The sequence below is a fragment of the Trematomus bernacchii genome, unplaced genomic scaffold (assembly GCF_902827165.1).
Source record: "Trematomus bernacchii unplaced genomic scaffold, fTreBer1.1, whole genome shotgun sequence".
Lineage (NCBI taxonomy): Eukaryota > Metazoa > Chordata > Actinopteri > Perciformes > Nototheniidae > Trematomus > Trematomus bernacchii.
The window spans coordinates 39023-63170 of NW_022987644.1; the positions used below are offsets into that span (position 1 = coordinate 39023).

General features: G+C 40.3%; 1 protein-coding gene and 1 non-coding gene across 2 annotated transcripts; one reads left to right on the plus strand and one right to left on the minus strand.

The window, feature by feature from the left end:
* Positions 1-651: 651 nt before the first annotated feature.
* trnal-aag lies at positions 652-733 on the minus strand. The gene has a single exon. It is a non-coding gene; the product is annotated as a tRNA-Leu (tRNA).
* Positions 734-6764: 6031 nt separating this feature from the next.
* qdpra (quinoid dihydropteridine reductase a) lies at positions 6765-19076 on the plus strand. Its single transcript, XM_034133808.1, has 7 exons — positions 6765-7008; positions 7100-7192; positions 8192-8288; positions 9106-9246; positions 12642-12750; positions 15762-15845; positions 18539-19076. Exons 1-7 carry the CDS (start codon positions 6922-6924, stop codon positions 18639-18641), a joined length of 714 nt encoding a protein of 237 aa, XP_033989699.1. The 5' UTR covers positions 6765-6921; the 3' UTR covers positions 18642-19076.
* Positions 19077-24148: the final 5072 nt, after the last annotated feature.

Below are 24148 nucleotides of genomic sequence, written 5' to 3' on the forward strand. Positions count from 1 at the left end.
TGACAAAGCATTAATTCATGGTTTTTACTAACCGGTATCAGTATGTTGTTACTTCGGCATCATTTTGAAACGTGTATTACAATTAAATCACGGTCAAATATGTCCATCTTGTTGTATTTGTAGCCCCCTTGCCAGCGATGCTCTCTCTAGTTTAGCATACTCAGCCCAACTCAGCCTCGTTGTCTCTGGCCCTGGCCCCACGATTTTATGAGGCCAGAAAAACTGTGAATTAGGACCCGCCGGCCGGTACTAGGCCAAGTGGAAACGCAACCAAAGACGGGCCTCTGACGTCACAGCCCTCTTAAACCGTGCTCCGCGCTGTAGTGGAAATGCGCCATTAGACCGCTCGGCCACACTACCTGTTTTCAATGAGAAAATGCACCTAATAAAAAAAAAGAAGAATGAGCTTGATAGCAACCAAAATGACATGAATGAAATTAGCCCTTCAGCCAGTGACAAGAAGTCAAGAGTCCAAATTCTCCAACAATTGGCAAATCATCCCAAAGCACACTGACCTTCAAGTTGAGTCACACCCAACTCAAGACTGAGGTGTTATTTTTAAATGTCTTCAAACCCAAATCAAGACTGAGGTTTTTTGAGACTGTCTTCAGGTTGGGTGTGGTTTCCAAATGTCACTTGATTCTTGTATAATGGCAGTGGTGGGACTTGAACCCACGCCTCCTGAGAGACTGGAGCCTTAATACAGCACCTTAGACCGCTCGGCCACACTACCTGTCTTCATTGAGAAAATGCACCTAAGAAAAAAATCACAGAAGAATGAGCTTGATAGCAACCAAAATGACATAAATGAAATTAGCCCTTCGGCCAGTGACAAGAAGTAAAGAGTCCAAATTCTCCAACAATTGGCAAATCATCCCAAAGCACACTGACCTTCAAGTTGAGTCACACCCAAATCAAGACTGAGGTTTTAGGAGATGAGGGGGGACTAGTCAGGTTGGGTGTTGTTTCCAAATATCACTTGATTTTTTTTTAATCAATGGCAGTGGTGGGATTTCGACCCCTGTTTCCTGAGAGACTGGAACCTTAATACATTAAAAAATGGCAACTTACTATGGATAATTTCTTACCAGAAGATGATTCTAATGGACTTTCTACAACAATACCCTCACGTAAGATGTCGAGCTGCAGACAGATACTGCCGTGTTTCCTATCATTTCGAGTGTGTTGATGTCAGCAACCTGCAGCATGTGTCTCCCAGATATGATCCAGACAGCAGGACATCATTATTGTGTGTTCCTTGGCACGTCATCTGGCTCTCTAGGAGAAGCGAGCTCGGTCAGCCTCACTGACCGAGCTGTGTGTGTGTGTGTGTGTGTGTGTGTGTGTGTGTGTGTGTGTGTGTGTGTGTGTGTGTGTGTGTGTGTGTGTGTGTGTGTGTGTGTGTGTGTGTGTTTCATGCCTTTTATCCAGGAGATAGGTAGACAGGCAGGAAGGGATGCCATATTACTTTTGTTTACAACACTGCAAAAAGTGCAAGTGTGTATTTGTCTCCCTCACACTGAATATGTGTGAATGTGTGGATGTCAAAATACACAAACCAAGCATTTATTCCCCCGTAGCAGGAGTGTGTGTCAAATCCAGGTGAGTGTGACAGATCGGGGGCTGCTCTACAGTGACAGGGGAGGCAAGGCCATCTTGCTTGTATTATTCATGAGAGCTCAGACAGAACAGCAGCACAATAATGTGGAGCTGCAGCTCGGAGCTGTGTCATCAGCATCACAGTGTTACAGCAGCACCTGCTGTCACTGCAAGAAAACTGAATATGGAAGAAACTCAGACACACTTTTAGTAAGCAAAGTGTATTATTTGAATAAAAATGTTTAGGTTAATATGAATACAGCAGGGAATACAATTAAATAATATAATAAAATCAAAATAATAATAATAATAATAATAATAATAATAATAATAATAATAATAATAATAATAATAATAATAATAATAATAGTAGTCATAATAATAATAACAATAATAATATTAAAATAGTACTTATAATCAATAATAATAATAAGACACAATTCTAACTATAACAGTGATATAATAATAATAGTAATAAAGCATTTGTTTTTGAAAAGTGTTTTTGCTTCACATAATAAAATACACAACGGCTGTATCCTGATTACATGCTTTAGGAGCTGTAGGTGTGTGTTGTACAGTGTGTAGGTGCGTGTGTGTGGGTGTTGTGGGTGGGGGGGGGGATATCCAGTCTCTGATAGTGTTACGTTATTATGAGAGTGCTCTCATACTTGTTTGAATCTGAAATTGTATATATTTATATAAATATATATATATATATGTGTGTGTGTGACGTATATATGTCCGCATCTGTAGCCTGTTATTGTCTCATTATACCGCACTGTCAATTAATTAAAAGTAAATATATAAGTCGTCATGAACAATGTTCTGTCAATCAGACCTCGAGGGCTGCTGTGCCTCCTGTCATCATGAAAGGACGTCTCTTTAAAATGACCGCTCAGAGGAGAGGATTTCTCATTTCTCTAAACGCCCGCTGCTTCCCCTCCTCTCTCCTCGGTTCCCCTCCTCGACTCCTCAGCTCGCATCTCCTGTGGGCGGGACTAAGACACGAGGATAGGAGTCGAGGAGGGGAGTCGAGGAGGGGAGTCGAGGAGGGGAATTAGATAAATGAGAAACCTTCAGGATGGTCAGAGCAGCGGCCATTTTATGTGTACCGTTGCCATAGCGACAGTTGTAGCGGGCTGACCATAGAAATAGAATATGAGTATAGTAGTATACTCGATAAACAGGAGTTGTGCCGTAGATTGAAGGTTTGCCGTGGATTGAAGCCCTGTTCGTGGGGACGCGCAAGGCTGACGTCATTTCAATAATTGGGAGTTTCGTCAAAGAAATGTAACCAGAAGAATGAAATAAATGATTTACTCTGTAACATTTTTCATATTGGAATAAACTTCAGTGTTTTTATGTTTTATTCCTACAGAATACATGGTGAAAGGATTAGATGTGTTTTGTCAGTATAGTACTATTTTATAAAACATTCTCTGTTGTTTAAGTGTCTGATACTTGTTAACCACAAATACAAAATACGTAACAAATGACAAGTAATGATATCACATATATGATATAGTCAGACACCGTGTTATTTCATATCAAGCCTAACGAATACTTTGTTCAAAACTGTCTTTACTCACTTGAATTGCTCCTTAGAATGTAATTTTCCTGTGGTTTTCTACAGTATGCAACACGTTTTTGTATTGCAATGCCACTCGTATTTTATTTATTTGTGTACTGTAAGGTGACATTGAATGTTTTGAAAGGTGCCCTCAAATAAAATGTATTATTGTTATTGTATCTGTGCCTCTCTCGCACTGTTAATGTTCTTTTTTTATTCGACAAGGTTAATCCTGGTGTCAATAGGGAAGATCTGCACGGTTTCTCTACAGCCCATGTTCAACAGAACAGGTGGTGGAGCTGCCTGGTTTGGCACCCCCACTATAACTTTGTCCAGGGTGGTCATACTCCCACCAAAATCACACTGGTGTTTGCTGTCCCCTCAGTTTGTGCACACAAAAGCATTTTACTCTGGGATCAGCAGGTGAAAAACTAAAGAGGGGCTTCCACATGTGGCAGACCAGGTGTTGGTGCTGCCGGATTTGACACCCCCACTATAACTTTGCCCAAGATAGTCGTACTGTCACCGAAATCACACTGGTGTTTGCTGTTCACCTGTAGTTTGTGCACACAAAAGCATTTTACTCTGGGCTCAGCAGGTGAAAAACTAAAGATCTTGTCTTCCACATGTGGCAGACCAGGTGTTGGTGCTGCCCGATTTGGAACCCCCACTATAACTTTGTCCACGATATTCACACTGTCACCAAAATCCCACCAGTGTTGGTTGTTTCCATTTTATCTGAGAAGGTTTTCCATCTCCAGCAGAGCAGATTTTCTTAATTATCCATTATTAGCCAAAAACCAACCAAGGTTATCACCTGAATCTCTTCCTAGAGCACCATTGTGTTCTTTTTAACCAAATATCTCTCAGAGGGGCGTGGGGAGTGGCTCCTTATTTTCATCTAAAGTAACAGACACAGAATCAGCACTTTTGGAACAGGGCTGAAACAGAGGGGATTATGGGATGCTGCAATGATCTGTTTGGTATTTCAAGCCAAACACTTCAGAGACATGTTTGTATACATCTGAGACCTATAATATATTGATGAAAAACAGTACAATAGGGGACCTTTAAAACTGTACTGATCAATGTTGAACGGGTCTGTGTATTAATTAATCTATAGAGAACTATTGCCAGACTGTTATTGTCTTTCAGCTCTTTTCAGACTGAAATTAAGCTCCCGCCCTTGTTCCAGGTGCTGAAGACAGCCGTTAAACATTTAAAAAAGTTAGTGACTAGCAGAGGTGTGGACTCGAGTCACATGACTTGGACTCGAGTCAGACTCGATTCACCAATTTGATGACTTTGGACTCGACTTGACAAAATCACAAAACACTTGCGACTCGACTTGGACTTGAACACTAATGACTCGGGACTTGACTTGGACTTGAGCCTTCTGACTTGAGGTGACTTGATAATTTAATTCAGAGGTCGCGAGATTCCGCTAGAAGAGCAGACTCCCGTCGGGGAAAGCAGAATCTTCAGCCGCTGCAACTCTTGCTGAGAATCCATGCAGGCAGGGGCGGGACTTTATTTTGCTGAGCCACCATGCGGCCAATCATATGCGAGGACACACTAGGATCATACCATTATGTGAAAGAAGGGTGGGGGGCAGACGCTCCAAAGACAGCAAGTGTAGTGGTACAGGCCAGCTACACAGAGCGACGGGGAGACGGGGAGACGGATTTAAATGCAAGCGCGTCGGAAAAAGTCAAGAAATGAGCGAAAACCGAAAAAAGAAGCAGCATCTGGCTGCATTTCAATGATATTGGAGAAAGCAAAGCTGAGTGCAGGATTTGTCAAATGAAAATAGCCTTCAGAGCAGGGTTTTGTTTTGGTAACCACTCAGGATTTAATGCCAGAGGTGGGAGAAGTTCAGATCTTGTACTTGAGTAAAAGTACCAGAGTGTAGGAATACTCGGTTACAATAAAAAGTCCTGCATTCAAAATGTTACAAGTAAAAGTAGAAAAGTATTATCATAAAAATATAGTTAAAGTACCACCTGCAGAGGGATCTAGATTCAGGTGTTCTTTTCCCCATAGAGACCGCCTCGCTGCACATTATCCCTTGCATAAAGATAGATTGTGGGTCCCTTATAACATGTTGTACACAGTGGATATAAACCATCATGGATAACCCCACCCATCCTCTCCACCTGCAGCTGGACAGTCAACGGAGCTCCTTCTCCAACAGACTGCTGCAGCTCCCCTGTCACAAGGACAGATACTGGAAAACATTCCTGCCCACTGCCATAACTCTGTACAATAAATCACCTCTGGCTGGAAGAGAACTCTCTGCTCCATAGTTTCTCTAGAAATTAAACCACGTTGTACATTTTACTCATACATAATCTGTTTCATATTTAATACTCCATAATTCCATATATTTTGAATATATATATATTTGTATATATATATATAATATCTGCATGTATATTTTATATTTTATTTTATTTCTATTCTTGTATATTTTGTTTTATTGTAAAATGCCTTTTATGCTGCTGTAACAAAAACAATTTCCCAATTTGGGATCAATAAAGTACGATCTATCTATCTATCTATCTAAACATTCTGGTTACCTCAACATCAGCGCTCTTATGCATTAAACTCCTTCTGAATCAAACCGTCACGGTAGCCTTACCTTACTGATCCCTCTTAAAATAGAAAAAAACACGTTACTTTACCAGCAGAGAGAAAATGGATTATTAAATGATTAATGTGACTAATAAAGAGCAGTTTGATTATTAAGTATTATTCTGTTGATCGATGTCATTACATTTGGTGAAAAGCACATAATGACTTGTTTAAGACTCGTTTTGTCAAAGTTTAGGACTTGGACTTGACTTGAACTTTCCCATCCTGACTTGAGACTTGACTTGGACTTGAGCGCAAAGACTTGAGACTTGACTCGGACTTGAGCGCAAAGACTTGAGACTTGACTCGGACTTGCAAAACAATGACTTGGTCCCACCTCTGGTGACTAGCTGGGGGAACATGGTAGAGAATTTCGCCGTAGAAGTAGTTTATTTCTATTAACAATTTTCTAAAAAATGAATGCACATTAAGAAAGTGTATTGTAAGCTTACCCTTATTACATATTGTATAGGAAAGAAGAAGAAGTGTGAGGATCCACAGTAGGCCTAATGCCTCCCTGTTTTCCCTGTTTGTCTGTCTCTCTGTGGGTGTGTGTGTCTGTCTCCCCGGCTGAGCGTGGCTGACCTACTTTTGGATTCCCGCCTCTACACCTCTTCAGCTGCTGCTCATTTCACTAATTGCCACTAGGCCCACTACTCACCTGCACCTGTATAAAACCCCGGTCATCACCTCCAGTCTTCGCCAGTTCGTCAGATATCCATGTATGGAAGAAGTATGTAGAATCCTGTTTGTATCCTCCCTGCAGCACCACGAAACTTTATTCAGATATGTTCACATATGTTGCCCAAATACTGCACTGAATGCAATTTGGATATTGCACTTGTCCATGGACCATGTTGCTATTTCGAAAAAATGTTTTATAAATTGTGCATGCGTTGGCATGGTTCTCCAACAATCGTAGCATTTCCGAGCGCCTGTGAAAGCAGCATTAGCTCCACCAACCTGTTGCAGAAGAAACGCCCCCCCTCCTCCCTCTCTCTCTCCCTCCCTCTCTCTTTCCCTCCCTCTCTCTGCCTGTATTTCAACTGCAGCTTAGCGTCAGCTCTCACTCAGCTTTCTGCAAACACACAGCATTAACTCTGACACTGACCCTAAACATGGCTGCTGCTAACCGGGTGATCGTTTATGGAGGAAGAGGAGCGCTGGGCTCCAAGTGTGTGCTGCATTTTAAATCCAAAGGATGGGTGAGTGATAGCACGCATATCCTAGCTTAGCTGCTAACACACTGCAAAATGATAAGCTAAGTGCGTTTCTATGTTTTTTATGAATGCATAGTGGGTTACTTCCATCGATATGGTTGCAAACGAGGAGGCAAACGACAACGTGATCGTGAAGTCGAGTGAATCTTTCAACGAGCAGGCAGGACAGGTGAGTTTTATAATGATATTTATTACCAATATTTGTTTTTGTTTAATGTTAAACTGATGGGCTAACAAGTAGTAGTAGACCTGTTACAACCTGCAGCTAAAGTCTAACGGTTGTTGTGAATGGTGTAGCTTATAAATATGTTTTTAATTGCTTTTTTCTGCATTCAGTTTCACTGTGTTTATGTCAATGCTGCGTTCAGGTCAAACTGAAAAAACAAGGAGGAAATGTGAATATTATTTTATTGTGTTTCTCACCGACTTCGATAGCTTTGCTGCTCTGTGTAATGCTACTGAAGCATTAATCCAAGCATTTCCTTTTAAGATATCATTTGTAATTGAATACAACTTGAACTATTTAATATATTTGCAGCGGTTTGACAGGAGTAGTCCATACATCATGCTTTTTATCTGGTTAATGCTGTTCTGATACTGTTCACGCCAACACAAATATAAAATACAAAATAAAAGTATTAACACATTGTATTGATACATTATGAAGTGAATAATATAGTGGCACATTTTACTTCTTTGTTTTAAAATAATGTCTGTCATTTATATCTCTCTTAATTAAAACAATGACAACAGAGAGAACACTATTTCAGTCAAAATGAAGGATCAGTCACATTGACAACCAGCACAATTGTTTCCTCTATACTTTAAAGTTTCCCTTAATTACTGATTAGTTCTGTCTACGTCAGTTCCTTGTACATTATTGCAGGAATAATTTAGCCAGGTTACATGCATTTTGTAAATTAGTTTGCATATCTCATGTAGTTTTCTTTGCCACAAGACCTTTTTTTAATGTATTGTATTCCATTTCTTTATCTCCTACTGCAAATGTGATGCTGATTTTGTTTGTTGTTCTGAATGCAGTGTACAATGTGTATTAAACATTTCCAGCTGGTGTATGAACTGAGAGGTACTGGTTGTCGTTTAAATGCCATTCACCCCTGGCTCCATAAATAAGAAATTCTTGGTTATCTCTCGTTTTGTCCGATAGGTGACGGCAGATGTGGCGCAGTTGCTAGGGGAACTGAAAGTAGACGCCATCTTGTGTGTGGCCGGAGGCTGGGCGGGAGGAAGCTGTAGCTCCAAAGGTCGGAGTTTAACCTTTTTGTTTGCTGTAAAATTAATCATCAGCCATTTGTTTCCTTCAGCCATGCAGCCCAAATAAGTTGTACGGTAAATAGGAAGCAGCCGAGTGTTCTAGCTTAGCATAAAGAATGGACGGGTAGGAAACGGCTAGCATTGCTCTACCCGAAAAAAACAAAATTCTACCTCCAAACATCTCTTAATCTCTGCTCAAAAATGTATGTGTTGAAAAACACTAATTTAATATTAATATATACAGACAAGGTACAAATAAACAAAGTTAGGCAAAGTGGGAGGGCAGAAGGCATAGCTCCCGTTATAAGTTATCCTAGATTTTATTGAATTGTATTAGATAACATTCAATTAGATATTATTGAAGAAATAACTTTACAAATGTAATAAATGCATAGAAAGAATACTTGATATATAGAAAACGTGAGACTACACTATAATAGACCAACCCACTAACAAAATATATTACCAAAGGATACTATTTACATCAGCCAATGAGATATAACATGTTCATTTGGGCCTTTTAGGTGCTGGTATTCAGATTGTGTTACTGATGGACAGAACCAGGCTAGCATTTTCCCCTGTTTCCAGTCCTTGCTAAGCTAACCGATTATAAATCTTATTTTTTACTGACAGAAATGAGAGTGGTATTGATCTTTTTAGGTAACTCTCATATTTCACAGCGTATACCCAAAGTTGAACTAAATAAGATAATACATATGGAACTAGTGTGTTGGAAGAACTATAAGATGCCAGCTAATTAATATGAGGCTGTCCTTTTTAATGTTTTTTTCCCCACCTATCTTATAGATTTATACAAAAACACTGATCTGATGTGGAAACAGAGTGTGTGGACCTCCACTATCTCCAGCCACCTTGCCGCTCTGCACCTCAAACCGAAGGGACTATTGACTTTGGCCGGAGCTAAAGCTGCTCTGTCAGGCACTGGAGGTAACACACACACACATTAGTTGTTTACCTTTCTCATCATGATGACCTGGTTTGGCCACGGGTCACGTCAGAGTTTGCAGGCAGACTTTGATGTATTGGAGACTACATTGTGCGTATAGCTTTGTTGTCCAACCTGCCAATTCAAATAATGGAGGTAATAAGAAAGCGCCGCGGGGCTTTGACCGGGGAATTGACATACTGATCAGAGACACGGGGGATCTCGCACAGAGCTAACGGTGTGAGGAAAATGTGTCGATAAAATAGATCCGAGAAACAAAACAGGAGGTAAAAGGTAGAAAAGCTTATGGGCTCTGTCGTTTCTCCATCAGCCATCCTGTGCTCTGTGTGTCCTTGAGCAATTGACTCAACCCTGACCTACTCTACAACAGCAGGTGAATAATTAAAATGCAACTCATTAGGGTTTATTAAAACAGCTAAACAAGCAAGTAATGTCTGAGATGGGCAGCAGCACAGTTAGAGACAACATATTGAAGACACAAACAGAAAACATATCATAGTTACTGTCAGAACATCAAAGCATCTATACAGACAGAGCTGCCTGATTCTTGGTCATTAAAAAGCACTTAAGAGAGACCAGCTTCATGAGTTTCAGCTCATTTTGCAGCTGGTTCTAAAACATATTTGAGAAGCATAACTAAACACCATTTTCCGAGCTCAATGTGGACTTTTAGGACGGTTAGCAAAAAAAAGGCCTTAAAGCGGATTTGTCCACAGCTACAGTATATCACATTACATAACGTTGCAACCATGCGAGACACGCATCTTCACAGATGTGTAGTGGGAGATCATGATGAAGACCCAAGTTTGAAGATGATTTGAATGGAGAAAAGAGGGCATCAGAATGAGGTCATCGCTCATTAACTTGTGACTTTTTAATTAAATCACAAAGAAAGGATGAAGTACCTCTCAACAGTGATTTTTTTTTTTTTCTTTTTTTTTTACCCATAAAGATTTGGGGAAAATATGAAAGTGTCTGGCGAGGAAGGGAGTAACGATCTATGTTGTTAATGTAGTTATTGGTTTGTTAATTATAGGTCAAGATGTGTAGATTTAAGCATCAAACGAGCTGCTTTTTTTTTAACCAAATTATTGCACAAAGGTAGGTTTAAAACAGACAAATGAACAATTAACCCAAATCTGTTTAAATATAAAAGTTAACAGCCACATAAACCCTATCTTCCCACTTTTTGGATGGTGTGTTGGGGAATTTGATTTTAGGCAGTTAACCATGGTTAATGCGACACCAGCCGCCCTCATGTCAGCCTCTGTGGCATCCAGACGGCTTTGGTTTGGTGCCATGTGATGTCCAGTCTCCCCCTGTGTCCGCGCTAACCATGTGATGGGCCGAGATCCAACTCCACAGCAAAGCCCCGGCTCAGCAGACAGCACAAAGAAGGCACATAAAGTCATTTACTGCTGGCTTATGGAGAAAATGACTCGGCAGTTTTAGCTCCACACACACAGACTAACAAGTGTGTTTATTGCACTGATGCAGTTTTGGGGTTCCTGATTTCTATTGTTCTGTATTCTTTACTGTGTGTAGGAACGTGCATAGCTGACTTTTTTAGGGATTGTGAACGTTTTCTAATTTCCACAAATCCAAATTAATATCAATCAATATCAAGAGCCAGATGTCAACAAATATAACAAACACTGTTAGGAGGTTCGTCGTCCTTTCTTTGCTCTGCTTTGATAAAAAAAACTAAGAAATTGATGATCATTGACCAGATCCTGATTATCCGTACAGCAAAAACGAGAAAAGCTAAAAATGATAACTAAATTACTTTAAAGTTTGTTGTTAAAAATGGGTTTTCAATTAATTAACACCAGGTAAATGATGAAAATATTAACAACAGATGTTAGAAATCACAAGCAGAGTATTAAAAGTGATAAAATACAAGATTTTATGGCGATTTAATGTTTTTTGTAGTGACCAAAAACAAGTTTTCTATTCTGAATCAATCATTAATTTCTATATTTAACTCTAAACATGCCCAGAAATGGTTGCCAAACCTCGTGAAGGGCTTTTTAAAATAATCCTAACCTTTTGATTTAGGATTTAAAACACAAGTTGAGCCCTAGACGCCAATGGGTCTTTTCCGTGATCTCCATGTGACTTTTTTTTTACCCCTAATCTCCAATCTGATTATCCTCTACATTTGGAAATGATAGACTTCAGTGTTTGGAAGAAACCATAGTGTTTTAATTCTTACACATAGTAAATGAAGATTTGCCTAAAAAAAATGTCAGTAGTACATGATTGTCAATCGCCTTGGATATAAAGAAACCTCTGTATTGACTGTAGTGTCAATCTAGGACACTAAAATATAATTTGTAATGCATTGGCTGAATAAAGTCCTTTGTAAAGCCTCTCAGATTCTAGCTTCATCTGATCTTATTTTTTACATTTCATTTAGCTGACGCTTTTATCCAAAGCGACTTACAATGACCAATTACAGGGACATTCTCCCTGGAGTAACTAAGGGCTAAGTGCCTTACTCAAGGGCACACTAGTGGTGGTGTTCCAGGCGGGATTTGAACTCACAACCTTCCGATCTATATTTCCCATTTCATCTTCAAACCTATACAAGTTGAAATATAGTTGAATAACGTTTTTACTGAGTAGATTGTGTGGCGCCACTTGTTTTAATAAAGTCACAAACTATTTCCTAGGTAGATATTGGTTCTAACTAAATATTTACTCCCACAGGTTACACAAGAACTAAGATAACATTTGAAGTTTGACAATGGATGCTCACTAGTTCATCAACATGTGACCTGTCACATACAAGAGGCTTAAAGCTGGGCCTCGAAAATCATAGCTGTGTTGATTTCAAAGTCCTACAACTCTATCTCATGCCTTCTTTTTGTAAAGCTTGTATTAAAATCCATGTCACCACCCCTTGTTCCCATTGGTCAGATCTGTGTAAGCCTGTCATAAGATTGGTTTAGTCGGTGGGCGGAGGCTTAGCATTCTTCATAAAGCTTGTTAGATGTTTTGGGGGAAAAGCACTTATTGTTTCCAGATGCTGAAACAGAAAACATTTGTTTTAACTTCATCCTAGGTCTGTGCAGAAACATGGTGTTAAAAAACAGATTAACTTTAGAGAAGAGAACAAGCTGTTTTATGTATCATTGAATTGTTTGCATCCTGCATATCCGAGCCTTTTATAAAACTGAAACATCCCTGGTTCAGTTTGAAAAATCTCAAGATGTTTCTTTCATGGATTCTCCAATTTTCTATCCACTTAACCTCCTGCTACTAAATCAATGTCATCCGCTCCTCGGCACAGTGTGTGATCCATCTGATGTTTCTTTGCAAACTGAATTTTCTTCCAGGACTCTAAAATAAATATTCTCTGTGTACCCGGCAGGCATGGTGGGCTACGGCATGGCCAAAGCTGCTGTCCACCAGCTGTGTCAGAGCCTCGCAGCAAAGAACAGTGGGATGCCTTCAGGAGCCGCTGCTGTGGCGATACTACCGTGAGTACTTCAGTGAGATGTTGTGTACACACTCGATACACTCAATACACATGTCCTGAGGGGATGATTTTAAAACATCACAGTCACAGGAAGGGGGTAATAGTCCACCAACAGGTCTCTTGAGTCTCAAATACCCTCCACCCGTGGCTCTAGAAAGGTTTGTGGCTTGCTATGTTTTGCAGGAGTGGCTGTATTTGGTTTTTGAGGTGCAACAGTTTTAATAAATGGCACAGAATTTTGAGAACATTCTTTTGTTTAAACACACTTCTAAAATCATACTCGGAGCATAATTGACCCACTTCTTGATCATGCATTTGTGAGAATTTAGAATTAAAATGCTAGATTTTTGGAAGAAGAACGTGGCGCTATTCAATGACTGATGCCCTTCACTTTTAATAAAAAAAGTTTCTCTCTGAAGAGCCGTGAGTCACAGTATTATAAGATATGGCTGCCCCATGACTGTTACCTTAGAAACAGTTCAAAACCGTAACTAAAGCTGATGGTCCATTATGACTTTTCAACTTTTTTAACCAGCCACGATACTGGTAACAATGTTGTAGTTGTCTACAGTAAACAGATTTTTGCAACTTTAAAGGGCCCCTATTCTGCTTTTGGGGGTTTCCCTTTCCTGTAGTGTGTTAAATGGGTATTTGTGCATGTTAATGGTCTGCAAAGGCTAAAATCCCAAAGTCCCCTCCAGAGGGAGTTTCTCTCTCCCCCACTGCCTGAAACGCCTCCATTGACTCCTTTGTTTTCTTCCGTAACATAATGACATGGTGAAAAGAGGAGCTGCAGCACAGCAGAAAGAGACAAATAAAGACCAAAAACATATGTTTCTGTTAGGGCTGCACAATATTGGAAAAAACTGACATTGCGATATTTTCTTCCCCTGCGATATATATATATTGCGATATGAAAAAATACAGGAATTGAAGAAAAGACTGTTTTTTTTTTGTCCGCAAACCATCCTTTCTTTAACTTTAATGCTATACAATTGGTATTTTTTTAACAATATTTAACCGGATGAAGGATTTTAGTCGCGGACTTCTTAAGTTATCAGAGCAACAAGCTGAGCTAGCTCGGTTATCCTGCTGTGATCTGATCAAGAATGATTGTGAGTGGTGGTTTGCTGTGCATGCAGAGCCTGCATGTCACTCACTCAAGTACCCCTGACATGAGAGCCGCGCAAGTTTTCCTTTTGTAGCAAGCAGCAAATTAATTGTAACATGATGTGTTTGAGTTCATTTGCCTACTTAATACCGCACGTCGTAAAAAGAAAAAAAAGAAAAGAAATCGCACGTCCTGCAATGTGAATATCGCGCATGCGCATAACGTGATTATCGTCACGACACGATATATATCGTGCAGCCCTAGTTTCTGTATCTTAATCCTCTGCATGAAGCACTGCACTATGTCACTGCTTGTTGGATGTTATTGGGGTTCATTTTACTGGCATTGTCTTTGTTGGCCATTGAGTCCATATCCAGCAGCACAATTGTATTAAACATATACAGGTCTGAGTTACTGTTGATACACATATCTTATATGTTAAAGCCTCATGTTGTGCTCAGCGTAAAATTGATGATATTTAACATAAATATGTTGCAGAGTGCAGCTTTAAATTCTCTGTAAGCAGCCAGCAAAAAGTGACAGAATAAGAAAATAATGTGCCGTAGAATAAACCGCGACTCAGATTTCTATGTTGATGCCATGGATAAGTGCTGGGTGAAGATAAGGACTGACAGATGGAACAGGCTGCAGATCTGTTGTGCTGCCCATGATCTGTTTTGGATGCGTTACGCTCACAGTCTCTTTTGCATCATCGCCTCCTCTGAATTTAAAACCAGTTTTTGCAGAGTCATCGTGAGAAATGGTTTTTTTTCGGGGGGGCTACACTGTTCCTGCTCTCTCTGGTTGTATTTTCCACCAACATGAGGCTGCAGTGAGTCTTCCTCATCTGTCACATCTGTTCTGCATTAGCCCCATGACTTGCATTTCTGCTACAGCCTGCATCCCCACCCCCACTCCTGCTGTACCATCATATACCAACACTGCATGGCATTTGTTCAGCGGAAAAACAAGTCATTATATTTACAGCTGCACCAAATACTCATTGACGGAATAAAACGGCATATATATCTTGTTAATTGATAATAGTTGGGCAAAAATGGCAGAAAATGCTTTTTTCAGGCTCTCAAATAAGGAGACTTCCTGTATTTGTTTTATATCATATTACAGAGACCGTTGCAGACCGTTTACTCATATTATCAGAGTACTTTTGGACCTTTGTCTCACAAAAGAAGACTCAAAAGTCACTTTCTTGACATTTTAGAGACCAATCGGTTAATCAGCCTCAGTCTTTCTACAATAATATTCTGCTTTATTAAAGCTATGTTCTTGTTATTATTTAAATGGCTCTACGAAGCATATGCACATTGTAATTCCCTCAGAAATACTACAGAAGACCTAGGTCAGGATGTTTTGTTGATCATAAGCTGTTAAACAGGGACGCTGCATGTTAATATCAGAATAGTTCTTCTAAAGGTGAAAAGAAAAGCGTGCGGTGTGGAATTGCTAAGTGATATTGAAGTCATGAATATGATAATAAAACAGAAACTGTGTGTGTGTGTGTGTGTGTGTGTGTGTGTGTGTGTGTGTGTGTGTGTGTGTGTGTGTGTGTGTGTGTGTGTGTGTGTGTGTGTGTGTGTGTGTGTGTGTGTGTGTGTGTGTGTGTGTGTGTGTGTGTGTGTGTGTGTGTGTGTGTGTGTGTGTGTGTGTGTGTGTGTGTGTGTGTGTGTGTAGTGTGTGTGTGTTGTGTGTGTGTGTGTGTGTGTGTGGTGTGTGTGTGTGTGTGTGTGTGTGTGTGTGTGTGTGTGGTGTGTGTGTGTGGTGTGTGTGGTGTGTGTGTGTGTGTTGTGTGTGTGTGTGTGTGTGTGTGTGTGTGTGTGTGTGTGTGTGTGTGTGTCGCGCTGCCGTCACTCCCCTGATTGTCATCTGCATTAATTTGACAGGGTTACCTTGGATACGCCGATGAACAGGAAGTTCATGCCTGACGCAGATTTCAGCTCATGGACGACGCTGGAGTACATCGCAGAGTGAGTGAGCGGATAATAACTCATAGTGTGATATACAGGCTGGAGAGAGCAGCTGTGACATGCTTGTATAGATGCTTTCATCAATACAAATCTATATAATGTTATGTATCTTTGCTATAGGGTCGTTTTTAAAAGTGGTTCTAATCTAAATGGCTGTATTTGGTTTTAAGTCATAATGGAAATACATCATTAAATGCACATATCAGTGCTTTCCTTAGATTCTTGCATTGAAGATAGGTCCACACTCCAATGATATTACATTATCAATCTTGTGTTTTTTTTTGTTATTTACAGTACATCACTTGGCTTGAAAAATGTATAATCACCATTTATTTCTAGTTAAAGTGGACCTATCATGCTATATTTGAATAATATAGTGTAGGACCATACCTATATAAGGCATATTTATACTTTTTTTTCTTTTCAAAATACCAAACAGATCATGCATTTTAGCCATGCCTCATTTCGCTCAATTTGAAAAATGTTAGCTCTGTTTTTGCAAGGGCAGATTCTGTGAGAACAGCACCATCTACAAGCCTGGCATATACATATACAGCGTCTCCAGCGCTTTCGAACGGCAATGGCCGTGGCTGTCTCCTCCTGATTGGTGGAGTTGGCCCAATAGCCGTAGCGCCACCGTCCTGACGTCAGGACAGTGTTCAAATCTGGATCAGTTTTGATCAGATCCGTTGCAGCCCCTTTTTTAGAGATTTGGGTATGGAGGAAAATAGAGAGGGTTGTGTTTTCTGACACTTGGTGAGTTCCCTGGAACACCGGGGACACATATTCATGTATAAAAGACGTACAAAAGTGCATTTTGCATGATAGGTCCCCTTTAAGTTATTACGGAAGAGGATATTATTTTTCGAATAATCTGCCAAACAATTTCTGAATGAATCTATGTTTTCTGTAAAATATCAGTTGTGATAAAAAATTGAATTTGAACATGGCACAAATACATTTTATTTTGTGCATTTTAAACAGGAGTTTTAACATTTTAAAATTAAATTACACTTAATATACCATTACAGTAATCCAACCTTCCTGTAGTAAAGTAGGTGTTTTGTATGCTTTGTGTTAATATTCCTGGGTTCTGGATGGTTACTCACATATTCATGTCAAATATATTATACAAAAAGAGAAGGAGAGAGAATCAAAATGTGACATTTCTCCGCTAGATGTCTGGCAGTGCAGAATAATTGATGTCTGTGTGTTTCTGTTTGTGTTTCCTGCCGGCTCATGACTGTAGCTCATCAATTTTTCTGACTTTGTTTGTATTATTTATGACATTTATTCTCTTACTTATACAACCCAAACACTCCTAGTCTACACCATGAACCATTTACCTGACAATACAGATGTTTGTCATGTTAGTGAAGTATTAGGATGTATTACTGTCAAAACGAATGCAAACTACAAATAATATGCAACAGGTGATTTATATTTCTGTATTTATCCATCTATTCTAAAACAGGGAAGAGAGGATTTGATATACATGTATTTATTTCACTTTTGTTACATTTGAAAACAACAAACTAGAACATGGACTTAATTTAAATACCATTTTAGGTCATTAAAGTTATGAAAACGTTTTTGAACCCCCTGAATAAACCCTGGCTGCTTTAAGACAGAAGTTGGTGTTGAAGCTTCGTGTCGGGGAGATTAGACGGGATTTGATCCAGTTTGATAATCCCCGAGGAAACAGATGAGGGTCTGAGGACAGGAATAGAAACGGCTGCTGACAGGAAATGAATTGACATAGTGCTTCATTGTCAATGTTTCCCCCTAAAATACAAATACAGTGCAAATGCCAAACTTCATTCATAAAACCTGAAGATGTTTATATCTACAGTAGTATACACTATTGCTTTGGAAACACACTCTATTGTATGTTATTGAATTGTATTCTATTTTACTTTCCTTGGAAATTAAATCTCTTTTGAGCAATACGTGGCCAAGATTGCAAAAAATGTTTCCCTAATCGCTCATTCAAAAATAAGAAAAGGGTCAACTTATTTATGATATCAAATTTAGGAATAACAATTGCACTTTATAGTTACAGTTTTATCAGAGGGCTGGTAGAGTTGAGCAAGGTAAAACACAAGTACATACATACTGTAAGTATTTCAATATTTTGTATATACTTTTTATTTGTGTAATATAATGGTTAGGAGTTGTGATAATGTTAGGAAAATATCACTCGTCACCGGCTTGAGCTTCAATATTCAGGATACATGTATTTATTATCCTTGCAAGAATGGAAGGAGTCATCACATACAGAGCATTTGGGACAACTCGTTTCCTGAACAGTGTCCTTCACATGCTTATATACAAGAGAGGGAGTTACACAGTCACAAGATGGAGGAATATAAAAGCAGTATACAATGTTTAGTTTAAATTAGCTAAGACCCACGTAAGAAACGATCATGCTTGTCATATGTCTATCTCCATAGAGGCTGAATCATCATGTTAATCACATAGCTATCATATGCCTAAAACAGTGTCACCTGATGCTCTTCTAGGTAATCATACATCCTGTTACGTACACAGCTACAGTAGGGCCTTTGTTATCATGTGCTACTCTGATATTGGAAGAGTACATCCAGTCTTTTCCCAACAGATAATATACTTTTTTAAATGATACCCAGCTCTATTGTTCACTAATAATGTTTCCCTTCTCGGTTTTCCTCCAGAATTTTCTTCAGCTGGGCCACAGGAGTGGACCGTCCGGCTTCAGGCAGCCTGATGCAGCTGACCACCTCCGGGGGGGAGACACAGGCCGTGGCAGCGCAGTGAAGACAGAGAGGGGACGTGATGGGGGAGAGAGGGAGGAGAGGTAGGGGGAGAGAGAGGAGAGGTGAGGAGAAAGGGAGAGGAGAGAGAGAGAGAGATGAGAGATGTGTAGAGGGAGGAGGAGATGAGGAAGGGGGTGTGGAGGTGAAAAAGAGAGATGGTGACAGAGAGAAACTGGGTAAAATAAGGAGGTGGAGAAGAGACGGCTAGATGGGTTTGTTTGGGAGGGGTGAGGAGGAGGAGGCCTTTTTATTGCAAAAGCAGCATCAGAGCGCCATCTAGCTGTAAACCCTGATGATGAACTCCAGTGTTATATTTCCAGTAATGGTATGGACGCTCTCTCTCTCTCCACTCTTTCACAACAAATATGGGAAATTATCCAAAGGATTCTTTCACAGATCAGGGAAGTGTGTTAAATGAAAGATATTTCATTTCAAATGTGTGTCTGGCTCTTTTTTGGTCAAGACTGTGTGGCAGCATTCGCCGATTTAGACTAGGTTTATTGGTTAAGCACCCTTATAATTCTGTCATTGCAGTGTTATTACCAGGGCTCTCGGCTAACTTCTTTCACCATCCTCCCGGAACCGTCCCGAAATACAATCTAAGCCGTCCCGAAATTAATGTGGACCGTCCCGAATTTAAAATATTAGTTTTTCTACATTATCATTAGTTAAAATCATTCAAAGTGACCTTTAACATAAATAAAACATCATACAAATCATTAGATGATAATTCATCAACCTTTTTAATTGAGTAAATCAGTCAAACACATAAACAAAGGCCAAATATATTTAAAAAAAACACACAAGCGAGAAAGTTACTCTAATATTGAATCCAATCAAGTTCTATCCAATTATCAAAAACATCCAACACTCTGTCCTGAAGACAGAACCCAGAGTAACCACTAACCAGGATGACAGTCTGTAACACAGTCAGGAGACCTTTACAAACTGCCCCGCCCCCTCGCACACAGACGGGGGAGAGAGCTCTCTCGTCTGGATTGGAAAGATCGAAAATACATCATAGACGCATTTTGTAGACTTATTGCATATTAGAAACGGAGTTGGCGAAACTAAAACTGCGATATAATGTTCATGTAGCAATAATACATGACATATATGTTTGAAATGTCTCCACTACCGATAAAAAGTCAGATAACGTCGGAGCTTAACGCTACCACTGTCTTTAATAATTCCGGCCCGGGGCCCGTTTAATACCGGGGCTCGGTACCCATCCCTACATGGGGAGAGACGCAGCATATTGCTAAGGACTAAATACGATGGAGAGTTCTCATCTCAGCCTTATTACCCATAGGGGATGAAGAGGAGTTAGTAAATAAAGAGGCCGGCGCTCCAGGGTTAGGTTCTGCTGTGCGTTTTCGTGATGTAACGTAAACAATTGCAGAATTCCTCCACGGGATGCCATTGTCATTGTACATCACTCAACGCGAAATACACACACTCAGTACATAGCTAGACCCAATAATTTGCGGGCCAGGAGTTTGCGGGCACAGCTGTGTGTGTGTGTGTGTGTGTGTGTGTGTGTGTGTGTGTGTGTGTGTGTGTGTGTGTGTGTGTGTGTGTGTGTTGTGTGTGTGTGTGTGTGTGTGTGTGTGTGTGTGTGTGTGTGTGTGTGTGTGTGTGTGTGTGTGTGTGTGTGTGTGTGTGTGTGTGTGTGTGTGTGTGTGTGTGTGTGTGTGTGTGTGTGTGTGTGTGTGTGTGTGTGTGTGTGTGTGTGTGTGTGTGTTGTGTGTGTGTGTGTGTGTGTGTGTGTGTGTGTGTGTGTGTGTGTGTGTGGTGTGTGTGTGTGTGTGTGTGTGTGTGTGTGTGTGTGTGTGTGGTGTGTGTGTGTGTGTGTGTGTGTGTGTGTGTGTGTGTGGTGTGTGTGTGTGTGTGTGTGTGTGTGTGTGTGGTGTGTGTGTGTGTGTGGTGTGTGTGTGTGTGTGTGTGTGTGTGTGTGTGTGTGTGTGGTGTGTGTGTGTGTGTGTGTGTGTGTGTGTGTGTGTGTGTGTGTGTGTGTGTGTGTGTGGTGTGTGTGTGTGTGTGTGTGTGTGTGTGTGTGTGTGTGTTTCGCGGTTTTGCTAAATGTTTTGTGCGTGTGTGTTTATGTTGACAAGGAGGTTTAATAACTGTGTGCTACACAAAACGTGCAGTCAGTTTCATTTTCATCGCCGTTCGTACTGTAGTAGAGTTATCAGGGTATTTTTATTTTAACTCTCGTCCCAAATTCGTCCCAAGATTATTTTTTATCCTCCCCGACCCTATTTTTTTCGGCCCCGGGACGACGGGACGTCCTTAAGCTCGAGCCCTGGTTATTACAATAAGGATAATGGAAGACAAGAAAGGCCAATATGGCTTTACGTTGCGTACACAGCGTCACTTCACACACACATTATGTCGTTGATGTGGAAGTGTTTCAGTGTGAGTGCAAAAAACATTACTCTTGCCATTTGTACCACCTGAAAGTCTAAAATAGAGGAAAGACCTTAAAAACAAGGTACAGTATTTACATCAACAAGGTCCTGTCACTTTGATTACATTTTGAAGAAATAGTAAGCTTTTTAATAGCATTTTTTGTGTTTAAAACATTTATTTTGTATCTTTTGCCAAAGAAAAGTGTTGTTATGCTTTCAATAATAGAAAGAAAATATGAATTTTAAATCATTTGAGTTTGCCAATAAAACTGCAATCTGTGCATCTCTAAGAAAAATACAAAAATGAATAAGCTGTCTCCAAAATGTAAATCAGCATTCATTCATACCTTCACTAGCTGCAGTTATTTCCTTCCATCTGTGAAACCCAACACATGACGGGGTCAGTGTGAGATCTGTTTGTCGTCTGTTTTTCCTCCCTGAACGTCTTCTGCAGAAACCTCAAAGAAAGCCGCTGTCTTCTTCTCTCATACGGACAATTCGGTTTAAAGTGGAGTGGCCTTGTTTCCTGTTTGTAGCAACAAGTCAAAGTGTCCTTGGTGTCCACGGTGTGAAAATAAGGTGCTCTGTTCCTGTTTTTCTAACTTGTGTATGGTAACTGTGTCAAATTCTCAATAAAGAGTCAGAATACAATAAAAAGTTTGAGGTTCAAAGTTCATTCTCGATTTTGGAAACGGCAGTCAACAAAATAATCTGCTGCATTAAGTCCACAGTCTGCCATTTAATTTGAGTTTTCTGAGAACGTATAATACTTTTCTTCCATGTTTGTTTAAAAAGTTTAGTTCAAAGCTCAATCTTGGCCTTGTAAACAGCAAATAATTTAACTCGCTTCGAAGGTAATTTAAAGCTCCCATGTCATGCTTTTCCGGTTATTACCCGTCCCCTTGTGTGTTATGAAGGTTTTTATGCATGTAAACGGTCTGCAGAGTCAAAAACCCTCAAAGTACACCCTGTAGCGAGTAAAACTCTAACACAGAAAAGACCTGTCTATGCTGCCCCAGAACGCCTCGTTGGAGATTTCTCTTTTTCCATTTGTTTCTTCCGGGAACCGCATGACGGCATGCGGTCCAAAATGGACCAATCCGCGGAGCTCCTCACACACCAGGATCCCTTGGCGTCACTATCAAACACAGTGGGGAGACCTTTAGCGTACATTTTCAACTAACAGGGAGTCCCATTGACTTGCATAGAGCTCCCTGAACGCTGGTAATAGACGAGTTGGGATCGCAGAGAAATGCTCTCCGCAGACCCATTCTCACAGCGTTATAAACCTTTTTCTTACTCAATATCAAGCCACACTTATTGTTTTTAATTCGGCTGTGAGTGTTTGTGTGTGCTCAGGATGAGTTTTGCGCTGTCTCGCTGTATCGCCGACCCGGAAACCACACCAGTAAGCCAGCTCACTGAGCAGCGAGCCTCGCAACATCCCGACCAATCAGAGCACACTGGGCTCACAGGGAGGGGGGGGGGGCCGGAGCTCCAACAAGCCATTTAGGACAGAGAGTGAATACACATACTTTACAGAGATGCTGTATGAAAAACCAATGTGAGTTTGGAAAATTGCACAATATAAATCTATTTTAGTAGACCTCAACAATGGAAATATGATCAGTAGAAATGGCTGCTAAATGGACCTTTTAGTTGGGATTGTTTTGTCAATTAAATGGTCTCACAAAAGTCCTTTTCTGGAGAAATTAAAAAGTTTCCTAGGTAAACAAGGCTTGTGATCTATGTGTTATTAGTGTCAACAAATGAAATCCTACAAAGTGTAAGTCCATCTTGGTACTTCAATTAGTGTATGTAGCTCTCATATTTATTTTGCCGATTGAAAAAGGTACATCTAGAAAAATGGTTATTGAGTATGTACTTTTATTTTTGGAAAGAGCAAAGTATCATTCTGGAAAGCTGGGAGTTGTAGTTTTTGTAGTAGCAAATGTTACTAAAAACAGGTGTTAAGACCTCAGAATAAATCCTCCACTAGATGGTGGTGTTTAATAAGACTCTCACTGCTGCTCTGCCAGTTGGTTTTTCAGTAGAAGTCTTATTAATGAAATGGATGAGTTTACACTTGCAGCTGAGCGTGCACCGCCATGTAAACACTGTTTACAAATAACGTGCCCTTTAATGCATCCACTCAATACATCCAGGCCTTTCACCTTGGCGGATGCAAACCCACTGAATCAATTTAAAAGTTGGATTATGACAAATAGATTGTTTTACAGTCTCATTCCTATCTGCACAAACATGTTGCTGAGCCATATATTCACCTTCAGAATACACACAGATGGACTGCAGCAGGGCTTTAGTCTTAAACTCCGCTATTTCTTTAGGCCGGCCACACTTCTTAGGGACTATATGGCCGTTGACAAGCGCACTGCAATAAATCACCATGCTGAGGATTAATAGGAAAGAGCAAGAGCACCCAAGCTCACTGTAGCTGATATGTATTTATTCTAGGCGGCGTGGCAATTCATCTCACTGTGTGTGTGCAGCCCTGTGTGTATGTGTGTGTGAGGGCCCGAGGCGAATTCAACACGTCTATGCATACATTACCTCCCATGATGCCAGCACTATAGAGTGATTGCCCATGGGGATCGAGTCAATGTTTATCACAGAAAGCGTTTCAGCTGATCAAAGATTACCTCTGAGACAGAGCATGTTGTTGCTGTTTCAGCGGGGGCAGATAAGCTGTCACCCAGCGCCACAGATGCTATTGTTTCGTGCAATGTAAATCTATGAGGAGCAAATGATTTGTATGTCACAGGTGCAGCGGTGTGCTAAAGAGAATTTATCCGAGGTAACTCCTTTCTAGCTGCCAGCAGTGCGTTGTTCACATCTCATCTTTGGAGGCTGATGGTGAGTATGTAAATTCAGGGTGACTGATGGGATTTAAGGGTGTCTGTTTGTATCGTGCACACTGGTAAACACGAGGAGAGTCATGTAAGGACAGCAGGATTGTATTGGGAAATGGGACAGTGCAAATTTCCTCCTGAGACCATGCAGTTTATTTCTGTCCTCTCTGGGGGATGTGACACTGAGGCCTTTATTTCAAACACCATGCGTGCAGTTTGTTTGAGTC